This window comes from Typopeltis vanoorti, chromosome 6, assembly GCF_054136105.1.
Source record: "Typopeltis vanoorti isolate ZY-2024b chromosome 6, IOZ_Tvanoo_1.0, whole genome shotgun sequence".
Classification (NCBI taxonomy): domain Eukaryota; kingdom Metazoa; phylum Arthropoda; class Arachnida; order Uropygi; family Thelyphonidae; genus Typopeltis; species Typopeltis vanoorti.
Genome location: NC_143554.1, coordinates 123,061,890 through 123,087,635, shown reverse-complemented (window position 1 = coordinate 123,087,635; position 25,746 = coordinate 123,061,890). Strand labels below are relative to the sequence as shown.

General features: G+C 34.9%; 1 protein-coding gene across 2 annotated transcripts in view; it reads right to left on the bottom strand.

Moving 5' to 3' along the window:
• The window catches only part of LOC150105889 (RNA-binding protein 1-like), an 80,223-nt gene extending 59,086 nt beyond the window's left edge, over positions 1–21,137 (bottom strand). For both annotated transcript variants that reach the window (XR_016548460.1, XM_090394382.1), the window contains exon 1: positions 20,990–21,137. Coding sequence is in view for 1 of the 2 variants with exons in the window: in XM_090394382.1 (XP_090250508.1) it covers positions 20,990–21,051 (62 nt within the window). In the remaining variant the exon portion in view is untranslated. The remainder of the gene's footprint in view (positions 1–20,989) is intronic.
• Positions 21,138–25,746: the final 4,609 nt, after the last annotated feature.

Below are 25,746 nucleotides of genomic sequence, written 5' to 3'. Positions count from 1 at the left end.
CGCATTACGCTAATAGCTCGCATCTCACTATGACGTGCATATGCTTGCGCGCGTAGCAATATGACACTGTGGAAAACACAGTGCTGCTAGCGTCCTTCGCCCTCCTAAGTGCTACAAGATGGATTTTTAATATTTTTTATACAAAATAAGAGAATTGCATAGGAACTGTTGAAAATTAAATATTACAAGCAAATATAAATAAATTAATAAATATATTTATATATCGAGAAAAATTGGGGGTGCTGCAATTCCGCAGTGCCTATGCACGAGCCACCCCTGCTGCAGACAAAGAGAAGTGATGATAGAGACTAAGAAACTTCTTAAAGGATCACACAGGATTCCAATGAAATGTTTAATTTTAGAGAAAAACTGAGAATTCCTTGGAAGTTAAAAATGAATGCAGTTAAGAAAGGGGGTGAGAGCTACATTTTTCTCTCATCAAAATTATACTAGCTGATAAAAAAAATAATAGAAAAATTGTGATTTAATTGTAGAAATTTCCAAAAATGTATTCTAGTTAATGTTTTCTTTAATTTCAATTCTCCCCTTCCCCCACATACATACATACACGTATGTAACAATCTGAGTATGAGAAATCACTGTTCTTCACTGCCAATCATTGAAATAGTAAAAGTGATCAGTAAATGTAATCAGTTGTCTTATTCTTGATTTAGCATCTACATCTCTTCAACTTTTCAGTCAAAAGCCTACCGATCGTCATCATCATCATCATCATCATCATCATCATCATCATCATCATCATCATCATCATCATCATCATCATAATCAATAACAACAACAAAAACTAATTCAGGATTCTAAGATTGATTGATGAACTGAACTGAAACACATTGCCTCTTAATTACAGTTAAAATTGTCAAAAGAAAGAGGGGGGAAGGGGTCAATAACAGAGCAACATATAACTTGGAAATAGAAAGAAACGAACTAATGCGACCATCCGTGTAACGGAGGAATAGTAGAGAAAAAGTAAAATATTTCCTTTTTTTGTTAGCGATGTTATTCTCCACAGATGAGTTATAATCGATAGTGCAAGATACCGTCCGCAGTGCGAAGTAAGACGGTATAAAAGGAAATCGTACTGTGAGTGGTTAATTTATTGTGTCTATCAGATCATCCAAAAAATTCAGCGATTCATTAAAGGCAATGTATGTTTGTTTGAGACCATATCAAACAAGTAAACAGATATCTAAGAATATACCGAGGTATATGCTTGTGTACGTGTAACTGAAGTGGATAACGGGGACCAACAGTGCAACCTTAGTGAGACTTTGAGCAGTCAACACAGTCAACACCAGATATGCAGGTACAAAGTACATTCTATGGATAATAGTTCCTTAGTGGCGTTCATAAGAAAGTATCTAAGATACTGAGAAGGGTTCAACAATCAGAAAAATATCCACCCAATGGCAATCTTGTCACTAAACGCAGCCTAGAACAGACACGATGCAAAATTGGATGATTCCACGGATGATTTGCGGATTTATCAATAACTAAACTGACTGCTACTAAGTGAATTTTACTATATTATTCTAAATAAGATTAAAATAGAAGAGACGAATAAAAGGCATGGATGGAAATTTTTATATGAACGGAATGCATTGTTCCAGGGCATACGAAGAAAGAAGCAATGACACATCATCCTTTCATACATGGCTTCATAAAAGTCTAATGCTGAAGATGAAAAAAAAAAAAAATCAGTTAACGGCTTTTATTCACTTATAGTGAGTAGGCGAGGCCGTTTTAGCCGTATCTAACTTTTGGAGGGTGAGGAGGTACTTCATTTTAGCTGATGATGATAATGGTAGATTACCTTCCTGTTACCCACACATACTGGCTACTGAATTAGCAACTTAGCAGAAATCAGTGGTTTTCATATAGGCAAGTGACTAATAAAACTGCTCCTCTTCAATTTCCTGCTCATAGTTCGGTGAGATAGATCGGTAACATCCTTCAATGAATGATTACTCATTCCCTGACGCACGCACGCGCGCGCACACACAGAGGAAGTTCTGTTTGTCCTTAAGGCACTGTCTGGTGAACGCATGGTATGTTATAAACGTAAATGCAATCCAACACCTTGTGAAACCTATGCCAAATCACATATGTGCTGTAATTCAAGCTAAAGGAGATCCGACACGCTATTAAATACAAGTTTCTAATTCAGTGGCCGGTATGTGTATTATGGCAAACTATCATATTTTGTTTTGTATCTATTGAGATGGAGGTCAGCTGTAATTTTATTCATTTTATTCAACAGAAATATTTCGGTGGGCTCACTTTTCCTCCATATTACGGATTTTGGAGTAGAAATTTCTTCATTGTCAAAAGCCATCCTAACTTTAAAAAGAAAGAAAAAATGCTATGGAAATGATTCGAGACAATCATAAAAGGGTATCTTGTGTAGTGATCATTCATTATTGTTGCAATCATCCCGTTTCAAGCACAACATCACCAAACGACTCAAGAAATCACTTGAACTGAAATATCAGCATATGCGGGGCATGTAGCGGTAACGAATAATAATACGCTGTCGATTATATATGTATTACATGTGCAAATAATACTTGTATTATTTACTTTATTCGTTTCTAACAGATTCAATTAAGTAAATTCATCGGGTTACTTAACAAGACTACAAAGCACTGAGAAATAAAACAAAACATCACAATGAGAAAATATCATATTTCCATAACGGTTACGACTGAAAATTCCATGTAGAAATCTAATCCTGGTTGTAATCCAGCTTGTGTTACTTCACTGCATAATCACACAGCTGCGTGACACTCGATGCCCTCAAATCTGTCATATGTTACCTGATATTCAATGAGATAAACAATAAAACTACAAGCAAGCAAGTGGCATGCTTGTTACGGAAGAAAAGTTGAATCTATATTATTTTATTTTCGAAACAGCGCTTCCTGGAATAGGCAGTTTTAAGAACGAATATATTCACAAATTTGTTTTATAATTTAAAGTTAAATTTACTAATTTAAAGCTATTTTCTTAGCTCGACCATTTCATCAAATATTCCTAACTAGAACATATTTAATGATTTTTTTCCCTTATTATTACTGTTCATACTGATTATTAATAGGTAAATCCTTCCTCTACGCCAGTGTTTCTCAAACTTCAGATATCCGCGGACCCCTTCTTAAATTTTCATTATTACCAAGTACCCCTAATTAATTAAAAAAATTAATCAATTAAAAAATAAATTAATTAATTAAAAATAAATAAATTAATTAAAAAGTAAATTAATTAATTAAAAAATAAATTAATTAATTAAAAAGTAAATAAATAAATTAAACTTAATAAATTAATTTAAAATATTGAAAAATTAAATATCTATTTTATTTGAATTTATATGTTCATGTAAACAAAAAATATGATTTATTTTTAATAGAACAAACTTTATAAAGATACTATAAAGTTTTACTTACTCGAAATAATTTATCATCAATGAGAGGAGTGAATTTGCTTATGGTGAGATAAAATTTCAGCAAACTTTGGCTCTATAGTTGTTAATTTCAATCTCAGATGCGGTTCGACATCTATAATGCGATTCCTCTTCTTCGTCTTAATATCTACAAGGGCCAAAAATCCAACTTCGCACAGATATGAACTTGGAAATAGAAAAATGAACCTTAGAGCTTTATCTGTTAATTCAGGAAATTCATTCTGTATTTGTAGCCAAAATGATGATAACGTATTCTCGCTGTATTTATTTTTTAGGAAACCATCAGAAGCTAGTTCTAAAAGTTGTTCTTCTATTGACGATAGACCCTTTGGCATGAATTTGTTTTTATTGAAAGGGTATCTTATCCACTCAATATTAATGTCCAATTCAGGGAAATACTTTTCTAGATTCATTTGTAAACTTTTTAAATGCTGCATGATAGTAATTTTCACATCATCATCAATTTGTTCTTTGAACTTGCGAGCAATTCATGAAGCGATGGAAACGCGTCAAATTCTCCATTACCAACCCGCTTTTGCCATAACTTCATTTTTGCCAACGTGGCGTTCACTTTATCTTGGACATGAAATATAGAAATTTCCTTGCCTTGTAAAGATAAATTAAAACTATTTAATACAGTAAATATATCTGCCAGGTACGCTAATTGCCTGAGCCATTTCCAATTATGTAAATACTTTTTCAATTCAAATTTTTCATCAAGTTTGAATTTGAATTCAAACTTGTAGTTCATTCCGAAGTTCAAATAAACGAGTAAGGACTTTTCCACGAGAAAGCCAACGAACATCGGAATGGAAAAGAAGTTGTGTATAGTTGCTTCCCATTTCTTTGCTAAGTTGAGAGAAAAGCCTGGCGTTTAGAGGACGGCCTTTAATATAATTTATGATTTTTACAGCTTCATCAAGAACTTTTCTTAGGTCTGTAGACATCATATGTGTAGCCAAAGCCTCCCTGTGTATGCAGCAGTGTGTCGACTTTGCATTTGGTGCAACAACTTGAATCCTTGAAACAAGCCCTTTTTTAGATCCGACCATGGATTTCGCTCCGTCCGTGCTTATTCCAACACAACGTTTCCAATTAAGCTTGTTTTGATGCATAAAGATATTTATACTGTTGAATATTTCTTCTCCTGTTGTATGTTCTGGCAAGGGTTGGCAATATAAAAGGTCGTCATGAATTTTTTGATTTTTTTCGTACCTAATGAACACTAGAAGATTTGCAAAATTTGTAATGTCGGTGGATTCATCTACCTGCAACGCATACGACTCTTACGTATATCGGATAACAATGTTTGTTTTATATTTTCAGCCATTTCAGTGATTCTAAGATGAACAGTACTATTTGGCAAATCCGATCAAAAGATCTTTCTGCATTATCTCCGATCATAAATTCTGCTATTATTTTTGCTGCAGGCTTGACCAAAGTTTCACCAATTGTTTCCGCTGCACCACTTTTTGCTATTAATAGCGACACACCATATGGAGCTTCTAAAGCCTTCATGTTTTCACCTCCTGACATGATCAACCTCACTTTTTGAGATTCTTTTAACTTTTTTAGTTTACTTTGAAAAAATTCGATAGGTTTGTCCTTGCATTCATTATGTTTCGATTCAAAATGGCGATTTAAATTACATGGTTTCATGTTTCATTTTTTAAAGTTTCACCGCAAATTACACATAATGGAATAGGTTCCTCTTCATTTCCCGTCCATGAAAATCCACATTTCAAGTAATTTATATCGTACTTACGAAGTTTTCTCATCTTCTTCCTAGTTGGTTCTTTAGAGATGTCAGACGACACACACTTATCAATTTCACTTGATCCAGATACAATATCAACATTTTCTTGTTGCTGACAGCTACTTGTATCTACTATGTTCCTCTCTTTTGCGCATTTTAAAAATCCAGTCTTTAACCAGTGATCCATACTTAAGAATTTGAAAGCTAAAAAAAGTTATCGTATTTAACGAACAGTCCTTCAACAAATGGCTAGTGAAAGCAGAACTCGAAACAGACAGCAATGGTAGGCCAGTAGAGATAAAGCAGCTATGAAGACGTTCATATGATTGGTGCGGTATTAACAAAAGATCGCGCTACTAATTGACAAAGGCAAGCCGACAGTTCAGTTGAAATGCTAATTCTCTTCAACCGAATTCCTTATATAATATCTGAAACACATTCACTATATATTTCTTAGTTTTAACACGTTCACTCAAACAAAACCATATGTTGCCGGTGCACCATATGGTTTTGATTGTCTACTATACAGCATTTTATGTGGGAGGGGTCATGCGATTCATTAGTTAGTGCCGTTTTTACCCAGTTGTCTCTAATTGCTGTGTAATATGTTGAGAAACATATTACACAGCCTGCAGATGTCTCTGTACCTTATTCAATGATACAATAGGAACATTTTACGATCTCAAACTTAAATTTTATTCCATGCGTTAATGATGCATAGCCGAAAATTGCCACGGACCCCCTGAAGACCTTTCTCGTACCCCCGGGGGTTCGCGTACCACACTTTGAGAAACACTGCTCTATGCCAATTCAAGGTCTTTGTTCACTCAGATGATCTGGCTCTTTAGATTTCCGGTAGAAAATACACTGTGCTGGATTAAGTATTGGGGACAGAACTGTATTTCAAATAAACCTAAACTGGGTATCTACAAACTACATCAGCAACATGCTGAGTCCTCCCTTGGTCTTATTATATAGAAAGAAGGAGGAGAGGGGGAGGGGATATTATCGACACATATAAGCTGTTAAAGGGTCATTGTCAGATTAATGTTTTATATAGAGTGGATAAAGATAGGAAGAGAACAAGAGGTCATCCCTGAAAACTGTATAAGGAAAGTGTGAGCAAGGGGGTGAGTAGCAGGATTTTTGCATGGAGAGTGATTAAAATGCATTGCCCAAGAGTGTGGTGGTGAGCGCAGAGACAATTTAAGGCACGGTATGATAAACTGTGTGTGTGTGTGTGATAACGGGATCTCTCGTAATGAGTCTTTTGACTCCATGGAGGTTTATGTCATGGTCAGGAACAGAACCCATGATGACCAAGTCCATTGTATTATTAAGGACACATTTAATGCGATCTATTCTGCAAAACTGTCATAATCTAGTGTTGCATTATCCAGAAGTCTTACATAATTGTGGGCGTTCATCTATCATATCCAATAACCAACGGTTGAAATCCTTAACTTGAAACCTGTCAACTAATAAACGATCGCTAATATGGATCTGCTAGGAGCCTTCGTAGCTCAGTCAGTATAGACGAAGCCCTTTAGTAGGAAAGACCTGGGCTCGATTCCTGCCCGTGACGCGAAGAACCTTTATCTGGTCACTTTCGACTAAAGGTGAGTGTTAGCCTGTCTCATACAGGGGTGAAGGTTTTTTCTTTCGGTAACTTAGGTTTTTCATCCCTCAAAACAGGTAAACCGGTCCCGTGACACAAACGGCTAGGGTCATAAAATATACTACGGCAAAGAAAGCAACATAATCATCTCCTTAGTATGGTAGCATACAGCTATCCCCCACCAGCCGTATGGCTAAGGGAATAGGACAGGATTGATAAGCAGGTAGCCTTCTTGCTTATGGAATCTAAAGCGATTGCTCTTGATATCTAATTTGATTGGTTTGAAAAGCCTACATAATGGTTGCATATTACGTCTGATGGCAGATGGATCTTTATCTTCAAACTTTGCAACTAAAGCTGATGATGTTCCACGAGGTTCTGTGCTTTTATCTTTATTTCTCCCTCGTATACATCGACAACATTCTCCAGTTGACACTAAAGAAGTCAAATGACAGTTCTGCTGATGACACTACACTACACCCCTCCTCTTTCTCATATGAAAAAAAAAAAAAAAAAATTGCGATATCATCTCTGGCAATCAGAAATTCTGATCTCCAAACTAGTCTTCAATGAAATACTGATAATCCTATATTTCAATGACAGAAAAACTTATCCTGTTTTATTTATTACAGAAAAGAACATTCTTCTTCCAGTCTTACATTTGACAATACCAAAATCTCTAGACAAGATGAGATTTCTCATCTTAGGATTAATCTAACATCCACTCTCACATCGCATAAACACCAAATATCGCTTCCTCCTCAGTATTAAAAAAAAAAGCTTTATTTCTCCATTTGCTCAGGGCATTACTTTACTTCTGAACAGCTATAAATTTTATACAAATCTCAATGATGTTCAACCATTAAGAGTCCCTAAAAACTCTTGACTCAGTATAGAGCAGCAATTAGGTTCTTGACTCATCTCATCAATTCACTCCACTCTCTTTCACACCGGCATTGCGTCTGCTGTATACATTTTCTCAAATATTTCCATGATCATTGTTCATTAAAACTGACATCAATAATTCCCTTCACTCTTTTATAAATCAGTTATTAAACGCAAACTTACTTAACACATTTTTCTTCCTCTTCATTCCCTGTTCGTTCAACTGCTATTTTCTGGAACAGTTCTCCCTCTTGAGAATTTCCTAAAGAATACATTCCACAGGTCTTCAAAATCCAATGTTAGCAAGTTTCTTTTCAACTTTCCTACTCATGTACTATACGCTGAATCCTTCATATATGGGATTACTATCAAAAATGCGAAATCGCAAGGAACTTTATTTAACTGTATGTGCAACAGCAAGTCTGCGTTTAGAATTTAGTTTGGTACCGTTTTGTTTTTATATAATATTTCTCTGATAATGACGATAGGCATTGATAAAACTATAAAGACTGTAAACTTTAAATTGGCAACACTGTAAGAACTTTATATGTGAATCGTGTATAATATTTTATTATATGCTACTTCGCATATGGTTATTATTATTATTTTTAAATATGTTTCTCATTAAAGTAATTTTATTGTTTTTGTTTCCTAGTACCAACAGTGTATTTGTGAAAATTAACTCTTTCTCGGCTGTCAATTTTAGTTATTCAGTTTTACAATTATAAATATTATACGATGGATCTTTGGGAGCAGTCAACTACAGGTATGAATGGCAGGTCAGGCGGACTGATTGACCTCTTTTAAGCTAAGTTTTATCAGGCTACAATGCTGACATCACACACACACGCGCGCGCGTGTGTCTAAAAATTTCATGATATACAAAAAACAAACAAACAAACAGTATTAGTATGAATACGACACAATGTTAGTATACAAGATTCCACAAAAAGAAATGGAGTCCAAAATGGAGTCCAAGAAGAGAACTATAAAAAATGAAGAGGGTGAATCTTGATTATCACAGAAGAAATAGGAGAGAGAGAGAGAGAGAGAGAGAGTGTGTGTGTGTGTGTGTGTAACAAGATACTGGTCAGTCAGAGTCAGTACAGTAACGAGGGTATGAAGCACCTGTGGCAAGTTTCTAACTTGCGCCCCCTAACCCAAAAATGACAAAAATTTTGAAAAATTTAAATCATTATTATATGACACCTCCAGGGAGTCCAAAGACTAATCGAGGGAGAGTCTGCCAACAGCATCGAACGATTGACCACCCCTTCCAACTACTAACCGAGATCAAACTTGTTTAACTTTTTGCGCGCGCCATTAGTAGCAGAGGTTAAATACTTACTATTAACTCCATCGCAATGTGTTAAATACTTACTATTAACTCCATCAGAATGAGTTGCAGTGTGTTGCAGAATTTGTGTGTCTAAAGCGGCGTATTGCCGAAATTTAAAAATACAGTATAAAATAGCGGACTTTTATGTCTATTTATTTATTTTTATTTTTTACGTTTTGCGCCCCAAACCTAATTGCGCCCGTGGCGGGCGCCTCTTTCTCCACGCCCTCGTTACGGCACTGGTCAGAGTTATATATTATATAAGTTATATAATTGTTATATAACTTATATAATATATAAGTTGTATATTATATAAAGGTGTTTAGGTTCAAAAGAGGTTAACTGATGACTGAAAGAAATATCACCGCCAAGCACAAAAGGGAAAGACATAAATGTAGGGGTAAATGCAGTAAAGTGTTTCAAGAACTATAAAATCCCCGGGAATGACGAGATCATTAGGGATATGCTGACACATGGTGACGAGATGATGAAAGAAGAATTACACAGGTTGTGTAACATCAGAATTAAAGGAAAGCAAAAATAATCAAGATATATTCTAATACCCGTTCCCAAGAAGGAAACAAAATGAATTGCCAAAATGACCAAACAATTGCGCTAGTCGTGTGTGAACATGACTCTGACAATTGTTTTTGTACTTGTGATGATATTAATAGAAAGAATAAGGAAACATGGAAGAAAATCTAGATGACCAAACAGAATTCAGAAGAGATAGGAGTACTGTACGCCAATTAATGTTAATGTTAAGATCAACAGCGGAGAAAGAATTACGGCAGATGTTCCCAAACTTTAGCGGTTCATGGTACCCTCAGTGTCTCAGTAATTTCTTCATCCCGCCCCTAGGCCAAAATGAAGTACAGTCGACCCTTGAAGAACGAGGGTTTAAACTACGCGGGTCCACTTAAACGTTTTTTTTTTTTTTTTTTAATAAATATATTGGGAAATGTTTCTCAGATCAGATCCATCTGGGTCAGAAGTAAAATACTTGACCAAAGACTAGAGACCGCAGATATGAGAGTCCTGAGAAAGATTATAGGCGTGAACAGATGGCATCAATGGCAATATCACATTAAAAACGAGGATATTAGGAAAGAACTTGACATTGTCAGCATCCAGGAATACGTTAGCAGAGCTAATCTCAGGTGGTATGGTCACTTAAACTGAATTGGCAAAGAAAGATTAGTAAAACAAATGTTCTCTGCCAGATTAGCAGCAAAACGACCCAGAGGAAGACCAAGATGTAGGTGGATTGATACGGTACAAAGTGCCTTAGACGATAGAAATATAAGATCTAATAATGTTGGAGTCTTGACAAGTAACAGACTGATTTGGAGGAAAATTGTAGATAGGAAGTAAGTAAGTAATGATGTAATTTTTTCATGTAGTACTATCATATCCTGTACACCCCTTGAGGGTACATGGCAGGAATTTGATGATGATGATGATGGAAATGTTTCTGAGATTTGCGACAATTTGAAAAAACTCTCAGACGAACCGCGTAGCTTAGAAATATCGAAAAAAATTTAGAAAAAAGTTAGGTATGTCATGAATGCATAAAATATACGTAGATACTAATCTAGTTTATCATTTATTACCATAAAATATACACAACTCTATTATAAAAAGTGAAAATTTATCAACACTTGTACGCGGCGCACAAACACTTACAGATCGTACGTGGCACCATTCGCAGTCGAGAGAAATGTAAAAAACGTAAAGATACAATATTAAATCATAACTGCATAAAATTAACTGTTATTAATTAGTTAAATTAATTAATTAGCATAAAATAAAATTTTATAACGATTCATTCATTAGTGTATAAGCTAGGCTACCGCGAAGCAATCGTATCGATTGCCCTAGGTCAGGGGTGTTCAACCCGTCGATCGCGATCGACAGGTCGATCCCGGAGCGATTTTTGGTCGATATCTTGTGTATCTCTCCTTACTTACAAATTTAATTAAAACTGAAAACATAATATTTTATTTATCATTATTCTGTATTATTATTAATTCGCTTTAAGTGTATTATTTATTTTTCTTAAAATTGTCAAATCAGTAATTTTATTATAAGTCCGGGTAAATGAATTAATTTGGATCAGTGGAAGTCAAACAACGAGCCGAGTGAATACGATTATAAGCAAAGTATAAATACTCGATTGTAGCTTAAATATTAAATATTCCAAAGCACATTACACCGATTTTTTACTTAGGTTAAGTCCCATGTGAATATTGTAAAAAAATAAACTTTGTCTCGGTATAGTTTGTATTAGATGTTTCTGTAAATAACTCTTTTGAAGCTAACTGTATATACTGCTTTAATAAGAATATTAAATGTTAGAGTTTTAATCATGCTACCGGCCAAGACGTCTATAGACATCAAATTTATCATGGATGCGAAGTGCATATTAAAATTGTAATACCATTGATATTATATTGAAATATATGATGGATATGAAGCATATGATGATGCGTATTTGATCCATAATGACCAGTGAGGTGGTTAAAAACAAAGGCAATGTTTTTGTCGCCGAAGCTGTACATAGAAAGATTGTTATTGAAACTTGTATGTATGAGAAAGGCTTGCAGGCTCTAAGTGTAAACATCTCCGAAGTCAGTCAGAAAGAGTTCAAACAACTTTCCGATGGCAGACAACTTACAATCAAAAGAAAGCAGAGGAGAACAAAAGGCGTGCCGAACTTGAAACTTAAGATGAAAGACTCATACCGATTCTTTGGGGGGTTACCAAACTTCATGCGAGGTCTCAGAGGATGCTTAACAAAAAGGGAATGAAGCAAGCAGAAGGTTCCAGGTTGCTGTCAGAGAGGAGGCCGCCCGGTCCAGAGTCGCCGTCAGAGAGACAGAGACTGCCCGAATCCACGTCGCTTGAGAGAGGAGTTTCCCGCTTCCAGAAAGGAGCTTCTCGGTTCAAGACGTCGCTAGAGAGAGACTACTTCTAGGCTGCAGACAAGGTTTCAAATTGCCGAAAGGAAGAGTTCCAATTGCCGGAGGAAAGTTTCCAGGCCAGTTTAATGTCAGACATTCACCAGTGTGTTGCGTTTTCATTACAATTTGATGAATCAAACGACTTCACTGATATTGCTAAGTTAATGGTATTTATTCGCATGGTATTTCAAGATTATTCAAGTAAAGAAGAACTTTTGAAAAGTATACCATTATTGGGAAGAACTAGGGGAGAAGACATTTTTTCGGCATTTGATGAGTTTGTGAAACAACACAAACTTCCGCTTTTTAAACTTGTGTCTATTACTACTGAAGGTGCTCCTGCAATGATAGGTAATAAATCAGGCTTCATTTCATTATGTAAAAACGATGACAAATATCCAGATTTTTTAACGTACCACTGTATTATTCACCAACAAGTACTATGTAGTAAAAGATTAAACACAAAAGATGTTTTGCATATTACATTTAAAATTGTCAATTCTGTTCGAGGAAAAGCCCTGCAACGGCGGTTATTTAAATTACAGGCAGATGATGATAGAACTTCTGTTGTTCGCTGGCTCAGCAGAAGTCAATTTTTAGAAAGATTTCTTGTATGAATTAACGATATAAAAATTTTTCTTGATGAAAAAGGAGATATTTATCCACAATTGAGTGATAAAATCACTTATCATTTTTAGTAGATTTCTGTACGAAATTAAGCAATTTAAATTTAGAGTTACAAGGTAGAGATAAAAATTTAATTGACATGTTAAGTTCAATAAAAACTTTCCAACAATACTTACTTTTATTAAAGAAAAATATAAATGACTGGGAATTTAGACATCTCCCTTATTTATTAAAAATTTCAGGAAGAAATAAATTCAAGATTTAAAGATTTTAATAAAACAGAAATGATTATATCTTTTATCAATAATCCATTTCAAGAAAACTTGAACATCACAGAAATTCAAATAAAATTAGTGGGCTGTTTGATATAAACCAAGCTGAAGTAGAACTTGAGATAATTAAACATTCAGAATAGTTTACATTTAAAATCAATAAACAATGAAGTGATTTGGAACTATGCACACGAAAAACTCCCAATATTAACTGATATTGCGCGAAAAATTCTGTCGTGTTTCGGATCACATACTTGTCAGAATCCGCTTTTTCAAATATCGTCATAAAAAATCAATTAAGAAACCAAATTACAAATGATCATTTGGATGATTGTCTGCGATTGGCCACTTCTTCATATCAACTTGACTATGAAAATATTGCGAGGTCCAAACAATGCCAAATTTCACATTAACTTTTTTTTTTTTTTAATCAACCAGCATTTCCTGTAACTTGTGAGTTTGTAATCAGTCTGTTCTCTTTTCTAACTTTGGTTTTCCAAAATAGAGAAATAAATATTTTATTCCAATATATATATATATATATATATATATATATATATATATATATATTTGTTGTATTAAAATAATTAAAAGTGATAAATAAATTTTTAAATACACAAATAAAGTTTTTAGTTGTGTATTTTTTTTAGTTGTTTATTTGTGCGTGATCAGATATCAGGTTGGGGTAACGTGATCTATATAAGAGAGTAGATCGCCGAATAACTTTTTATAGAAAAGTAGCTCGCGTAGTAAAAAAAGTTGTACACCACTGCCCTAGGCAAAGCTTCTTGATGACGAAGAAGCATCCATACTGATGCTTCTTCGTCATTAATGCATCAATCATATACCTCTAAATAAATATGAATAATTTCTTTTTTACATTATCTTTTCATTTTTGATGTGTAGAGTTTAGTAATAAGTATAATATCTACAGTGTTTTGTATAAGACAATATTGATGTAGTAGGTACTAGACAGAATTCATCTTGTATACAGACAACCTAAACTTACCGTATCGATAAATACAGTACAGAACTGTAAAAGTATTCTTACTTCCTTATTTTTACTGTAAGAATATAGTATATAATACATACCACACAAAATATGTGTTAATCAACTGTTTACGTTATCCGTAAGGCTTCCGGTTAAAAGTAGGCCATTAGTCTTCATGCATTCATAGTGAAGAATTTATGGACACAACATACGTGTTAGAATAATTGCTTTGCTTATTATTAAGAAAGTAACATTCGACTTTCGACCTCTGTATGGAGGTCATCATCAGGAAAAGATACATATGTAATACATGCTACATGACACTACATTATACAAAAATAAGTTGAATCTAAATGTTTGTTCTGCTACTAATGGCCCACGCAAAAAAAATAAGCAAGTTTGAGCGCGGTTAGTAGTTGGAAAGGGTTTATCGTTCGATGCTGTTGGCACACTCTCCCTCGATGAGTATTTGGACTCCCTGGAGCTGTCACATAATAATAATAATAATAATAATAATAATAATAATAATAATAATAATAATAATAATAATAATAATTTACCCTAGCCTGACCTCTGGTGGAAAAAAAAACCCACATTAAACAATTTCTAAAGTTTCTCGTATTAAGATTTTCTTCTGTTTGGGGTTGTTCTGGATGAGTCCTCCAAATTCTTGGAATAATTAATCCATCATTCTTGTACAGATTTGGAAGATGTTTCAGCATTTCACAGGCGTCTTTGAATTTGACAAGCCAGTTTTACCATAGTGGGGGAGGGAGGTATTTAATGTGGCGTTTGCGTTCATCTTTTTTAATTGAGATGGTGCATCCTGTTTTCCCTATGTAAGGTAGGTTACGGGTACATTGAATTTTGTAAACCCCTCGGTGGGCAAGGTATGGAAGAGGATCTTTGGAAGAACTAAGTAAATTTCTTAGTTCTTCCAAATTTTGCCGGGGTTTGAAGATTTTCTTAATATTATATTTAAATAGTGTTCGATCTATTTTTTCCGAGATGCTCCTAATGTGTGGTATGGCTATGGTTATTCTTGTAATCTTTATTGCTTTTAATGGCATTTTATGGAGGATCTTGTGAACTGTTTTTTATTGTAGTAGCCATTTTTTACAAACGTTCGGTTAATAATTTCAATTTTTTGGTTCAGAGCTTGTTCGTTGACAAAGCAAATTGTTAGGGCTATGCGTTTGAGGGTACTGATGACTCCTAATTTTTGTGCTGGATGGTGGTATGAATGTTTATGTATGTAATGACCTGTGTGTGCAAGATTGCGGAAGACTGTGAAGGAGAGGCAACTTGAGGGAAAACGTGTGACAAGTGTGTCTAGAAAGAAAGAGAGTTGTTTTCGATCTCGATGGCGAATTGAATACGTTTGTGTTGTTTGTTCAGGTGACTGAGGCATGTATTTACTGTTTCGCGGCTGTGGGGCAAATGGCGAAAATATCATCAGCATATCTGAGCCAGACTTCGGGCTTTAAGCTGGTCGAATCTACGAATCTAGAGCTCTTTGCTCGAAGTCTTCTATGTAAAAGTTAAGTTCGCTAAAAATTATTTTGCCATGCGAAATGCCCGGAGCGGAGTACGTGGGCAAAAAGGGCTGTGATATCGAGTGGAAATATGTTCTGTAAGAGAAGAATAGTATCACTGATCGGAACATTAGTGAAAAGGGCAGTCATGTCAGAGCTGACTAATAAATCTTCGTCGTTCAGTGTGATGTTTCTAATTTTGTTTATGAACTGTTGTGTACTTTTTATGTAGGAGGGGAATGACCTACCAACTCCTTGAGTGTGGCCCGCTAGTTTCTTGGCTAAGTGATAGTTTCTTGGCTATCAATTCCTTCAATTATCGGTCGTAGTGGTGTTTTTGTGTATTTTTTGCAGGCCATAAATTCTAGGAGAGCGGCATAATGCGGTTTAGCATTTTTTTTTTTTTTGTTTCCTCTGGCCACGTGATTTGATTAATTCTGTTTTCTTTTTGATGTGGTTTGTAGGGGTTGTAGTTTACAATTTGGTATGTGTTATGGTCGGATACCAATTGGTTCATTTTTTCCAGGTATGCTGTCCGATCAATGACAACGGTAGCATTACCTTTACTGGCTTTTGTTATTAGTATTTAGTAGTTAAGTATTAGCAGTTAAGTTTTCGGGGAGTTACAAGTTATACGTGGATTTTCGAATAACGCTGGGAATCGGCGCCCCTAATCCCAGCGTTGTTCAAGGGATTAATTGTACTTAACAGTTCCGATTATTAAGTAGTTAGGCCCAAACTACTGATTTAAAATTTAAATAAGTAAACTTTTCGAAAATTTAAAATATTCTGCGGTGCACGGTTTAGCAAATACTACTGCACTATGTAGAAATAAATTTTCGTGCCTGCTTTGTTGAATTTTGAAAACATTCGACAGCACAGATCAAAAAGCGGAATGGTCTGTAACTGAATCTTATGGGGTGGACAGAAACCTGATATATCTATTGGAATATCAATGATAATGGAGAGAACGCTGTGAGAAATATTTTTAAAAAAATGAAGATGGTTTTATGTTGCTAAAACGAGGCATGAGACAAGAAAAACGTAAGGGAAATTTTAATTTAAGGTGCGACAATCAATAATTTAAGATTTACAGATGACATAGTTATTAGAAGATGAAGAACTATAAAGAATAATGCTGAAGGTAAGTAAAGAAGGGAAGAGATATGGAAGAGAAACGAATATCAATGTTTTAGAAAACTAAAACATTGATATTCGTTAAGAAGAGGATGAAGCGAATAAACGTCATGGGACAAGAGATGGAAAAGATTAGAAGTTTCACGCATCTAAAGAGTAATATGATGCACAATTTGGATTATAAAAAAGAAAAGGTTTCAAATAGCAAAAGCAAAATTAATCCTATAAGCAATGGATAAGATATGAAAAAGTAAAGCAGCGACCCCATGACACAAAGTTAAGAGTACTGGAAATAAACACATTCAAGTGAGCTCTTCATGGATTTGAATATGAGTATGATCAAAGACTGTGAGGTTACTGACATTCGATAAAGAACATATGCCACAGAAAGGTTCTACGAAATGGATGGGTGCAAAAGATAACGAACGAAGAACTCTACAGAAAAGTACAATGCAGAAAACATTCACAGCGAAACAACCTTTTTTTTTTTTTTTTGACATATCTGCAGGATGAACCGATTTCCGAAAATTAAAAAACAACAACTTGATGTTTGGTAAAAAAAAAAGACGGAATAAAGTGGGTAGATGTACAGGAGTAGTATACAAAGAGTTTGCAAGACTTGAATCACTTGGAATCGAACAAAAGGAAATGGCAGAAAATATGAATACCATCAGGCATCGGCGTGCATTAGATGCATGTGCATTAAGATGATAATGGTTAGTCTGAAATCCGATGCAAAGTAGCAAAGCTTAATAATAGCATTGATGTCGGAATTAAACAGAAATCTCAAGAGCAAAATGGACCGGACGTTTTCATACAATCATTAACAGTAAAATACTAAAGCAATAAGAAAGAACTTTTCACAGTAAGGGTGCTGCAGCTAAGTACAATTGGCTTAGATGGCGGAGTGGATAATGCTATTGCTCTACCACCACTAGACAGTGGGTCCGAGCACGGATGATTATGACTCTTTTAGAGGAAGATGAGTATTGTCACTTGGTTTGAGGCCACTACCCTGCATACCACAAGGCTGAAATGGCCTGAAAAGGTCTAGTGTTTTATTTTTAGAGTAGGACTTCCAGTTTATCGAACCCTTACTCCACCCATGCAACTAATATAAAATTTCTTTTCTAAATCTAACCTAGAGTAAAGGGTTATCTAGACTAATCCTTTACTCTTCTTCTTCTTCTTCTCTCTCGTAGTCCTAAATGGACCGTTGGGTCACTCATGGCTGGTGGGTGATATTCTTTGTTAGCCTCCTCCAATCATCTCGGTCTCTTGTTCTTGATGTCAGTTGAGAAAGGGAAGGATTTGTCCATTTTTTGATGTTATCAGTCCATTTTAATCTAGTGCTTGCTTTGGAATGGCATTAGTCCTCTCCACATGTCCGAACCATTTCATCTCTTCTTCTGATGACTCAGAATATTTACTAGTTTTAAACTATTTCCCTAGTACCCAATTTCTGCTTTAAAACAAAAATAAACCCTTACAATTCAATTTGCTCATATCCATAACTTCAACTAAATCTTCTACAATATAGAACCTACAAAATCTGCAAACCCGAAGTCTTTCTTCATAAGAGTAGCCATTCATTTCGGATATTGTTGACCGTTCTCGGCACTTTCGTAAGCACGTCATATCCTTTCTAAGATAGGAGCTCCAAACATGAACACTTAATGAGGCACAGCAACTATTTTGCATAGAGGAAAAATTACATTCTTTGTGTCTCGCAGAAAATCCGTGATAAGGTGAGAATTTAATTATTCATATTTTTGCAGTTCTGGTTGCTTTAGTACGTTGTTTAGAAATTTTCATATTGGATTTTTAGTTTCTTTTCATCTTCTATTTGAGTTTATCCTTATTCAAATAGAGGTTAACAGAGAGTTAGTAGCAATATATATATATATATATATATATATATATATATATATATATATATATATATTTTTTTTTTTTTTTTTTTTTCAGATCAACGAAATATTCCTCCTAAGTCTGCTTGAAGAAGAGTCCTTCATTAATAACTACCCTTCCAACTTTGATGTCATTTGACTCTCCCCTTAACTATGCTTCTAATAATTCCAATGTCTTACTCTATGTGGTGTTTTGTAATCTGTTTTTGTCATCTCTGTCTTACTAATATTCAAATAAATGATGACAAACTATATCTTGCATATAATCCTTTAGTAACAGTATTACTAGCTAGTTAAATTTGCTAATAGCATTTATTAAAAAAAAAAAAAAAAAAGTGTTGCAAGTCGTGAAGAACCTTCATCAGGGCTTTTCAAGTGAAGGTAAGCCTGTCCTACATAGCGTAGAAGGTTTCTCTCTCTCTCTCTCGGAAATTCGAATTTTTTATTCCTCAAAAGAGAGAAACCGATATATATATATATATAATTACTAATTTGTTTCATACTAATTTGCCTCTGAATGTCAAAGCAAGAGCATCAAATTATCAACTAGTTCATATCTGGAGTAGGCTTAGGTTTTTTTTTTTTTTTTTTTTGTTGTTGTTGTTGTTGTTGTTATCCAGAAAAAGATTTGGCGGAACTCTTTTGGTCATACATTTTTTGGAAATCGGTGAGCGGCCTGAGTTTCAACCCTTAGCCGTCACCAACGGCTGATCTCATGGATTCCAATGATTTTAAAGGCACAGAGGAAATAGTACGGCAGAAAACTGCCCTCATATGACGTGAAACCCTAATTCGAATTGTATTCTGAAATAGTGTGAGTTCTACAGTCAGCTTTTCTGAGTTTCCGGATTAAAAACCTTACTTGTCACGTCAAAGATCGATTAACTTGGAATCGGCAAAAAAGTCTAAAAGAAGGATTCCTTTAGTTTGCGACTGGAATAGAACTTATAATGATCTTTCTTATAGTGATCTAATATCATGGAACTACAAGTGTTGTTGCAAGACTACAAAGGTACCTAGTTGAAATTAGTTACATTTTAGAACATAACAGCAGTGGTGAATAACAAAAATGCACATACTGTAATATTCTGATATTTCAAAAAGGTATTTGCTAGTGCTATCTAACATGTAGCAGGTTAGTACTTACGTTGCTGGAAAATTGTTCTGATAATCAGTAAGTGGACTGGACAGAAGAGAATGGCTCTCCCAGGAACATCAAGAAGTCATTATAAAGACTTCTTGATGAATGTGTATGTGAATGAATATGAATATGTAGTGTCGATATGTAGAAACATTCTGCAATGAATACTACATGACTCTATGTCGAAACATTTCATTTTCGTCCCTTCAAGATACCCTTCTCGGAAAAATAGGGTACTAATCATATATTGTAACAATTTAACTTCACACCAAATATCTCGAACACTAAAAAAGAAAGAGAAATAAAAATAAAAATAGCTAATGTAATTTATTCCTCAAAGGATATAAGTGAGGTCGTTCAACCCAAATTTTTAGAAACATGGCAGCAAACCTCCACCCTTAGCCACTCACAGATAGCTACCTCAAGATTATCCATGACTTCAACTGGCATCCAGTGAAGAAAATACGGGAAACAACTGCCACCATCTTGCGGTATCTAATTCTGACACCATATATTATTGTTTAAAATAGTGAGAGAGAGAGAGAGAGAGAGAGAGAGAGAGAGAGAGAGAGAGAGAGAGAGAGAGAGAGAGATCTACGGTTGCTTTTTTTTTTTTTAATCGAACAAAGAAAAACTTCAACACTACTGCCATTTTTCAGATTCTCCATTCCTAGACGGTACAACTCCCCCTGCCATCATTACAACTTCTTCCAATCATTTAATATAATGCACGTTTATTCACGCAGGCTACTATGACAAAATGTCTTAATTTCATTATAATTAAACAATCGGAGCTATTAGAGTCAGTGCAGAGTTCTCAAATATGTATGAAAGATTACTATCAAAATAAAGGCGGAAATGCTGCAAAATCTGACAAATGAGGAAGCCCTGCATCAGCTCTTCACTATTTAAAATATGAACGAATCTAATATACGTTTAATACATCAAATGTCGAACTATTTTAAACTTACTTAAAACAGCCTAATATTATTAATCATGATTTATATAAGGAATGCTGTTCAACGAAAACATTGTTCAGAGTTGGTCACATTCATTATCGTATGCGTTTATCCTAAATTATCAGCTTTCTTAATATAAAGGAAGATTCATTGAAAAACATAATAAAATAAAACATCTTGACCCTGAAAGAAAAAAATATGGATTTCATAATATGGCTTCAGTTTGGCTACATACAGACGACAAAACAAAACCAACTAACCCTACACATAACAAGACCAAAAGTCGGATGGCAGATAATGTGCCATATTATTGAGTCGTTTTGAGATAAAATTTTGCTGTAAATATATTTTAAGTAATATTCATTAATTTAAACTTACTTTGAATATCTATTATTCCAATTCGAACTGAAATTAGACTTGAAGTAATTCCTACTCGCCATTCTTGCCGTACATAAAATAAATCCTGAGTATGTATATAAACTGACTTAAAACTTAGCGCTATCTTCTGTTTGTCGTTGGTGTTGAAAATATCCGGATCTTAATGACGTTATTCCGTTAGTGAGACTGCGTAGGCACTGCCAGGAAATGAGGCAATACACTGATTATGTACAGCAGCTGGTGTTTACAAACGCCAATGAAAAGAAGGGAGAATTCGAGAGGAGGGAAAAAAATAAATACAAGATATCTATACGAAGAGATGCCATAAAGGTCGTTACACTGTAGTTGACTATTTCTACTTGTTTTTAATGCATTTATTAAACTCAGAAAGTTTCGTTAAAACAGTTGTAAAATAAGAAAATGATTACAGAAACTCATTCTGGAATACAAGGAATAAAAATCATGTTTATGTTGAACTTAAAAAAAAAAAAAAAAGATGGTAAAAAAAAAAAAATCCTCACATCCTCTTTCTGCTGTTCAGTCAAAATTTTGCTATACAGTATATATATATATATATATATATATATATATATATATATATATATATATATATATATATATATATATATATATATATATATATATATTATATTAAGGATACCAAGTAATTTTATAAACTTGGTTTTTTTACTCCTTCTCCCAAGTAAGCAAAACAATTAAGTTTGCGCCTGAACGTAGTTCAAGTCTAAAGGTAGTGCAACACCAGGGCAACTCGTTGTAAAGGTGGGTAAAGCTCTGATCATTATTCTTAGTATTTCCCATAATGTAAAACACATCTCACTAAGCGATGTACAGTATACTGTTATACATTATGGGTGGGGGGGGGGGGTTGTGACAAGCAGTAGATGTAGTTAGTGAAGAGTTGTGGAGTAGGTGCCCTCGACGAGTCTGGACTTCCTGCAATAACTTAATTTTGTTTCCTTCCCTGAGTGACTTTTGTGTTTCCTTTGAGGACAGACTGACGACTTGTAGGTTATAGGTAATGACAGAAATGAAAGGTAGGATAGGATAGAAATATATATCGTACAAAAGGAGTTGAGAGAGTAAATACTAAAGAAATCTTTCAATACATGACTGCATAGGAGAAAAAGCAGTCAACACTGTAAGTTGTTCGAGAGTGTGAAACCGGTCTGGGTAGTGACCCCCCCCCACACACACACACCCATAATGTATAACAGTATACATCTCTTAGTGAGATGTGTTTTACATTATGGGAAATACTGAGAATAGTAATCAGAGCTTTACCCACCTTTACAATGAGTTGTCCTGGTGTTGCAATACCTTTAGACTTGAACTATGTTCAGGCGCAAACTTAATTGTTTTGCTTACTTGGGAGAAGGCGTAAAAAAAATTTAAGTTTATAAAATTACTTAGTATCCTTAATATAATATATATTATCCCCAAGGTAAAAAACTTTTCACACACACACACACACACATTATATCTATATATATATATAGCTTTGTCCTATAACACAAAAGAAAACAGCTTTGTCCTATAACGCCAAAACTGAAAGGCAGGTGTTGCACACCATCAAAGATCTCAAATAGAAGAACTCCGCAAGAAAACCTTTTTTTTTTTATACTGTTTCGTGGAGTGCAAAGATTAGAGTTCTAGTACTTTGATTTCTAGTAACCATTACATCTTCAAGGAGGTTTGTTGGACTCTTTATCTGAAGTGTATGACTAGTGGGCCTATTTAGCTGTGTGAAAGTGAAGTGTGCTCTCTACGGCCCTAGACTGCTCGAAGAAAGAGTGCCGTGAGCTCAATTCTAGTTGTAGACTATAGGAATTCCTGTTCCCCAGTTAGTCAATCTCTGACATGGGCAAACTTTTTTTCTCCCTAAAACTCAGGTTTTTTGTCCTGTAAACTCAATAAAATAAACCCACACTATTTTCGGAGAGTAAACATAATGTTAGGCTTAGGGACCAAGAGATGGCGGCACTTGTCAGCCATCTCTCTTCACCGGATGCGGTGTATAATTAGTAATAATTTTGGCAACCAGAGAAGATTGAACTGTCCTTCTGTTAGATAGGGCTAAAATGGCCTCGCCTACTCCCTATAGGGGAATAAAAGGAGTTATTTGATTTGTTTCATCTTTTGCATGACAGTGAAACTATCAATCTGTTTTTGAACTAATGGAACTAAAAAGGAAATTAGCAGAATATATATCCTATTTTTCTAACAAAAGTCACTGTGACTTTGATCTTAAGTCACAGTGACTTTTTTTGATCCCATGATATCAGTTACTGAATGGAAAATATGTCAGTAATGCATGGGAATCTTTGAAAAATTGCTTAAATGAGACGGTATCTGAATATATCCCTAGTGTTCGAAGAATAAATAGATTGGAAGTGAAATGGATGTGCAACCTTATTAGGCAAGAGATCCACAAGAAGAATATCATGTGGAAAGAATATCGCGAGAAGAGTGAGAGGTGTTATGAAATATATAAAATGAAGGCCAGAAAAGTAACGAGTATTGTGCAGAAAGCTAAATCGGAGTATGAAAAGTAAATAAAAATAAATAAAAATAAAATTGGCTAACGCCTTTTTGTTCCCGTGTAGGGAGTAGACGAAGCCGTTTTAGCCCAATCTCTAACTTTTGGAGATTGAGTGAGCAGTTCGATCTTTACTGGTAGCCAATCAGAAATAGCAGGCGCAAAGCTATCACTAATTAATCGGTACGCAGTGAACAAAGCGGATAATAAGTGCCGCCATCTCGTGGTCCCTAACCCTAACACAATATTTTGAATGTCTGAAAGTAGCGTAGGTTCAAACCAATTTTCTTGAGTTTACATGACGAAAAACCCGATTTTCAGGGAGAAAAAACCCGTTTGCCCGTGCAAGAGATCGATTAATTCGGGAACCGGTCGAGAAAAGGCTTAGAAAATGTTATACAAAACACATATAAAGTGGGTTTAACTGGTTGGGGTTTTTATATAACATTTTCTAAGCCTTTTTAACTAATAGCTCACTAGTTTCGCCGAATTAACTGTTGACTTCGTCTGGGCATACAAGGTGACACACACAGCTTAAAAAGATCAAAAAACAAGCTAAGGATATCAGGTTAAAACATAAACGAATTGCAAATATTATTTAAAATAAAAAAAAAAAAAAAAAAAAAACGCTACATCAAACGCATGGAGCGTGTATGTTATCAGTCATTGTTATAAATGTACGATCTATAATTGGCAGCAAAATTGAACTTCGATGTGTTGAGTGATCTTATGAGACGTTTTTATATGTCACTAAGGATCATCCAGGCTGCCTCTTCAACGGATAACTACTGCAGCTTCTTTGATGTTGCGAGAACGAAAATCTTCTTCCTATTACTTTACAATAAAAAAAAACCTTCGACCAGTTAAACCCAGTTTGTATGTGTTTTGTATATAATCAGTGGTCGAAAAGAACATTACTTAGAAAATGTTCTTCCAGTAGGCGACTAGACTTGAACCCAAGTCTTTCTTCGTGCAGAGAAGCCTCTTAGAGTGCAAACGCCACTTCTACTGAGCTACACAGGCCAGAATGAAAAGAATTATTTTCAGAAAATTCCAAAATAATTTTATCGTTATGCTACAAGCAAAAGAAAGAATGAATGTAGAAGAATAACTTAACTGAAGGCAGATCGTACTTTAGTGTCAGAAGCTAATGAAATTGTTCGATTAATGAATAAACACTTTGTTAAGATATGTCAACCAGGTGTATGCAGCATTGTGCACAGTGCTACTGCTACGTTGGATGAAGAGTTAGAGGTTCATGAAAATGAGGTTGAAGAGCTCTTGCATAACCTGGATAAGAATTTGTCAATAGGGACAGATGGAGTATCAGCCCGTTTGTAAAGGAATGTTCAGCTGAATTGGCTAGGCCTTTCAGGCATTTGTATACCTTGAGTCTCAACTCAGGAATGATACCACAGGAATGTATGACAGTTCCATTGAACATGGGTAGTGCAAAAACTGATGTGTCTAACTACGGATCTATTAACATCTCTGGTGTGGTAGTAAAGATTTTAGAGTACAGTAGTTGGTAAGAACTCGCAAACAGAAATGGGTAGACAAACATGCTATACTCTGCGAGGAACAACAGGGGTTTGCTCATATTTTATAACAATATTACGGCCGAGTTGGATAAAGGGAATGGATACACTATGATAATGTTGGAGTTTTCTAAGGCATTTATCAAAAAGTGATATACAGTGTGTGTGAATCTGCCAGATTTAAGATAACTAGTGGTGTACCTCAGAGATCCTTGGGCCATTATTGTTCAATATGTACATTAACGACATCAAGCAGGGTCTAACATCAGATGTGCAATTGTTTGCCGATGATGCGAAGATAGGCAGGGTAATCAAGGATGCTACTGATAATCAACAATTACAAAATTATTTGAATAGGTTGGAAATTTGGGTAAACATAATGGCTGTCAGTTTAATGTAAGTAAGCGTAAAGTTATGCACTTTTGCGTGATGACATTTCCAGTGGCATATTATATGAAACTGATAAGGCATGGATCTTTGCCTAATGGTGGATAGAAATTTGAAGTTCAAAGGTCGCATAGAAAAAGTTGCAAATACAACTCAGAGGAAAATTACAATGTTGAAGTGAACATTGGGAAGTTATTTTGCCTCTTTATTAGGCCTTGATAAGATGGTAGAATCATTGTACCCACATTTGGTCTCCCGTATTCCAAGAGGAT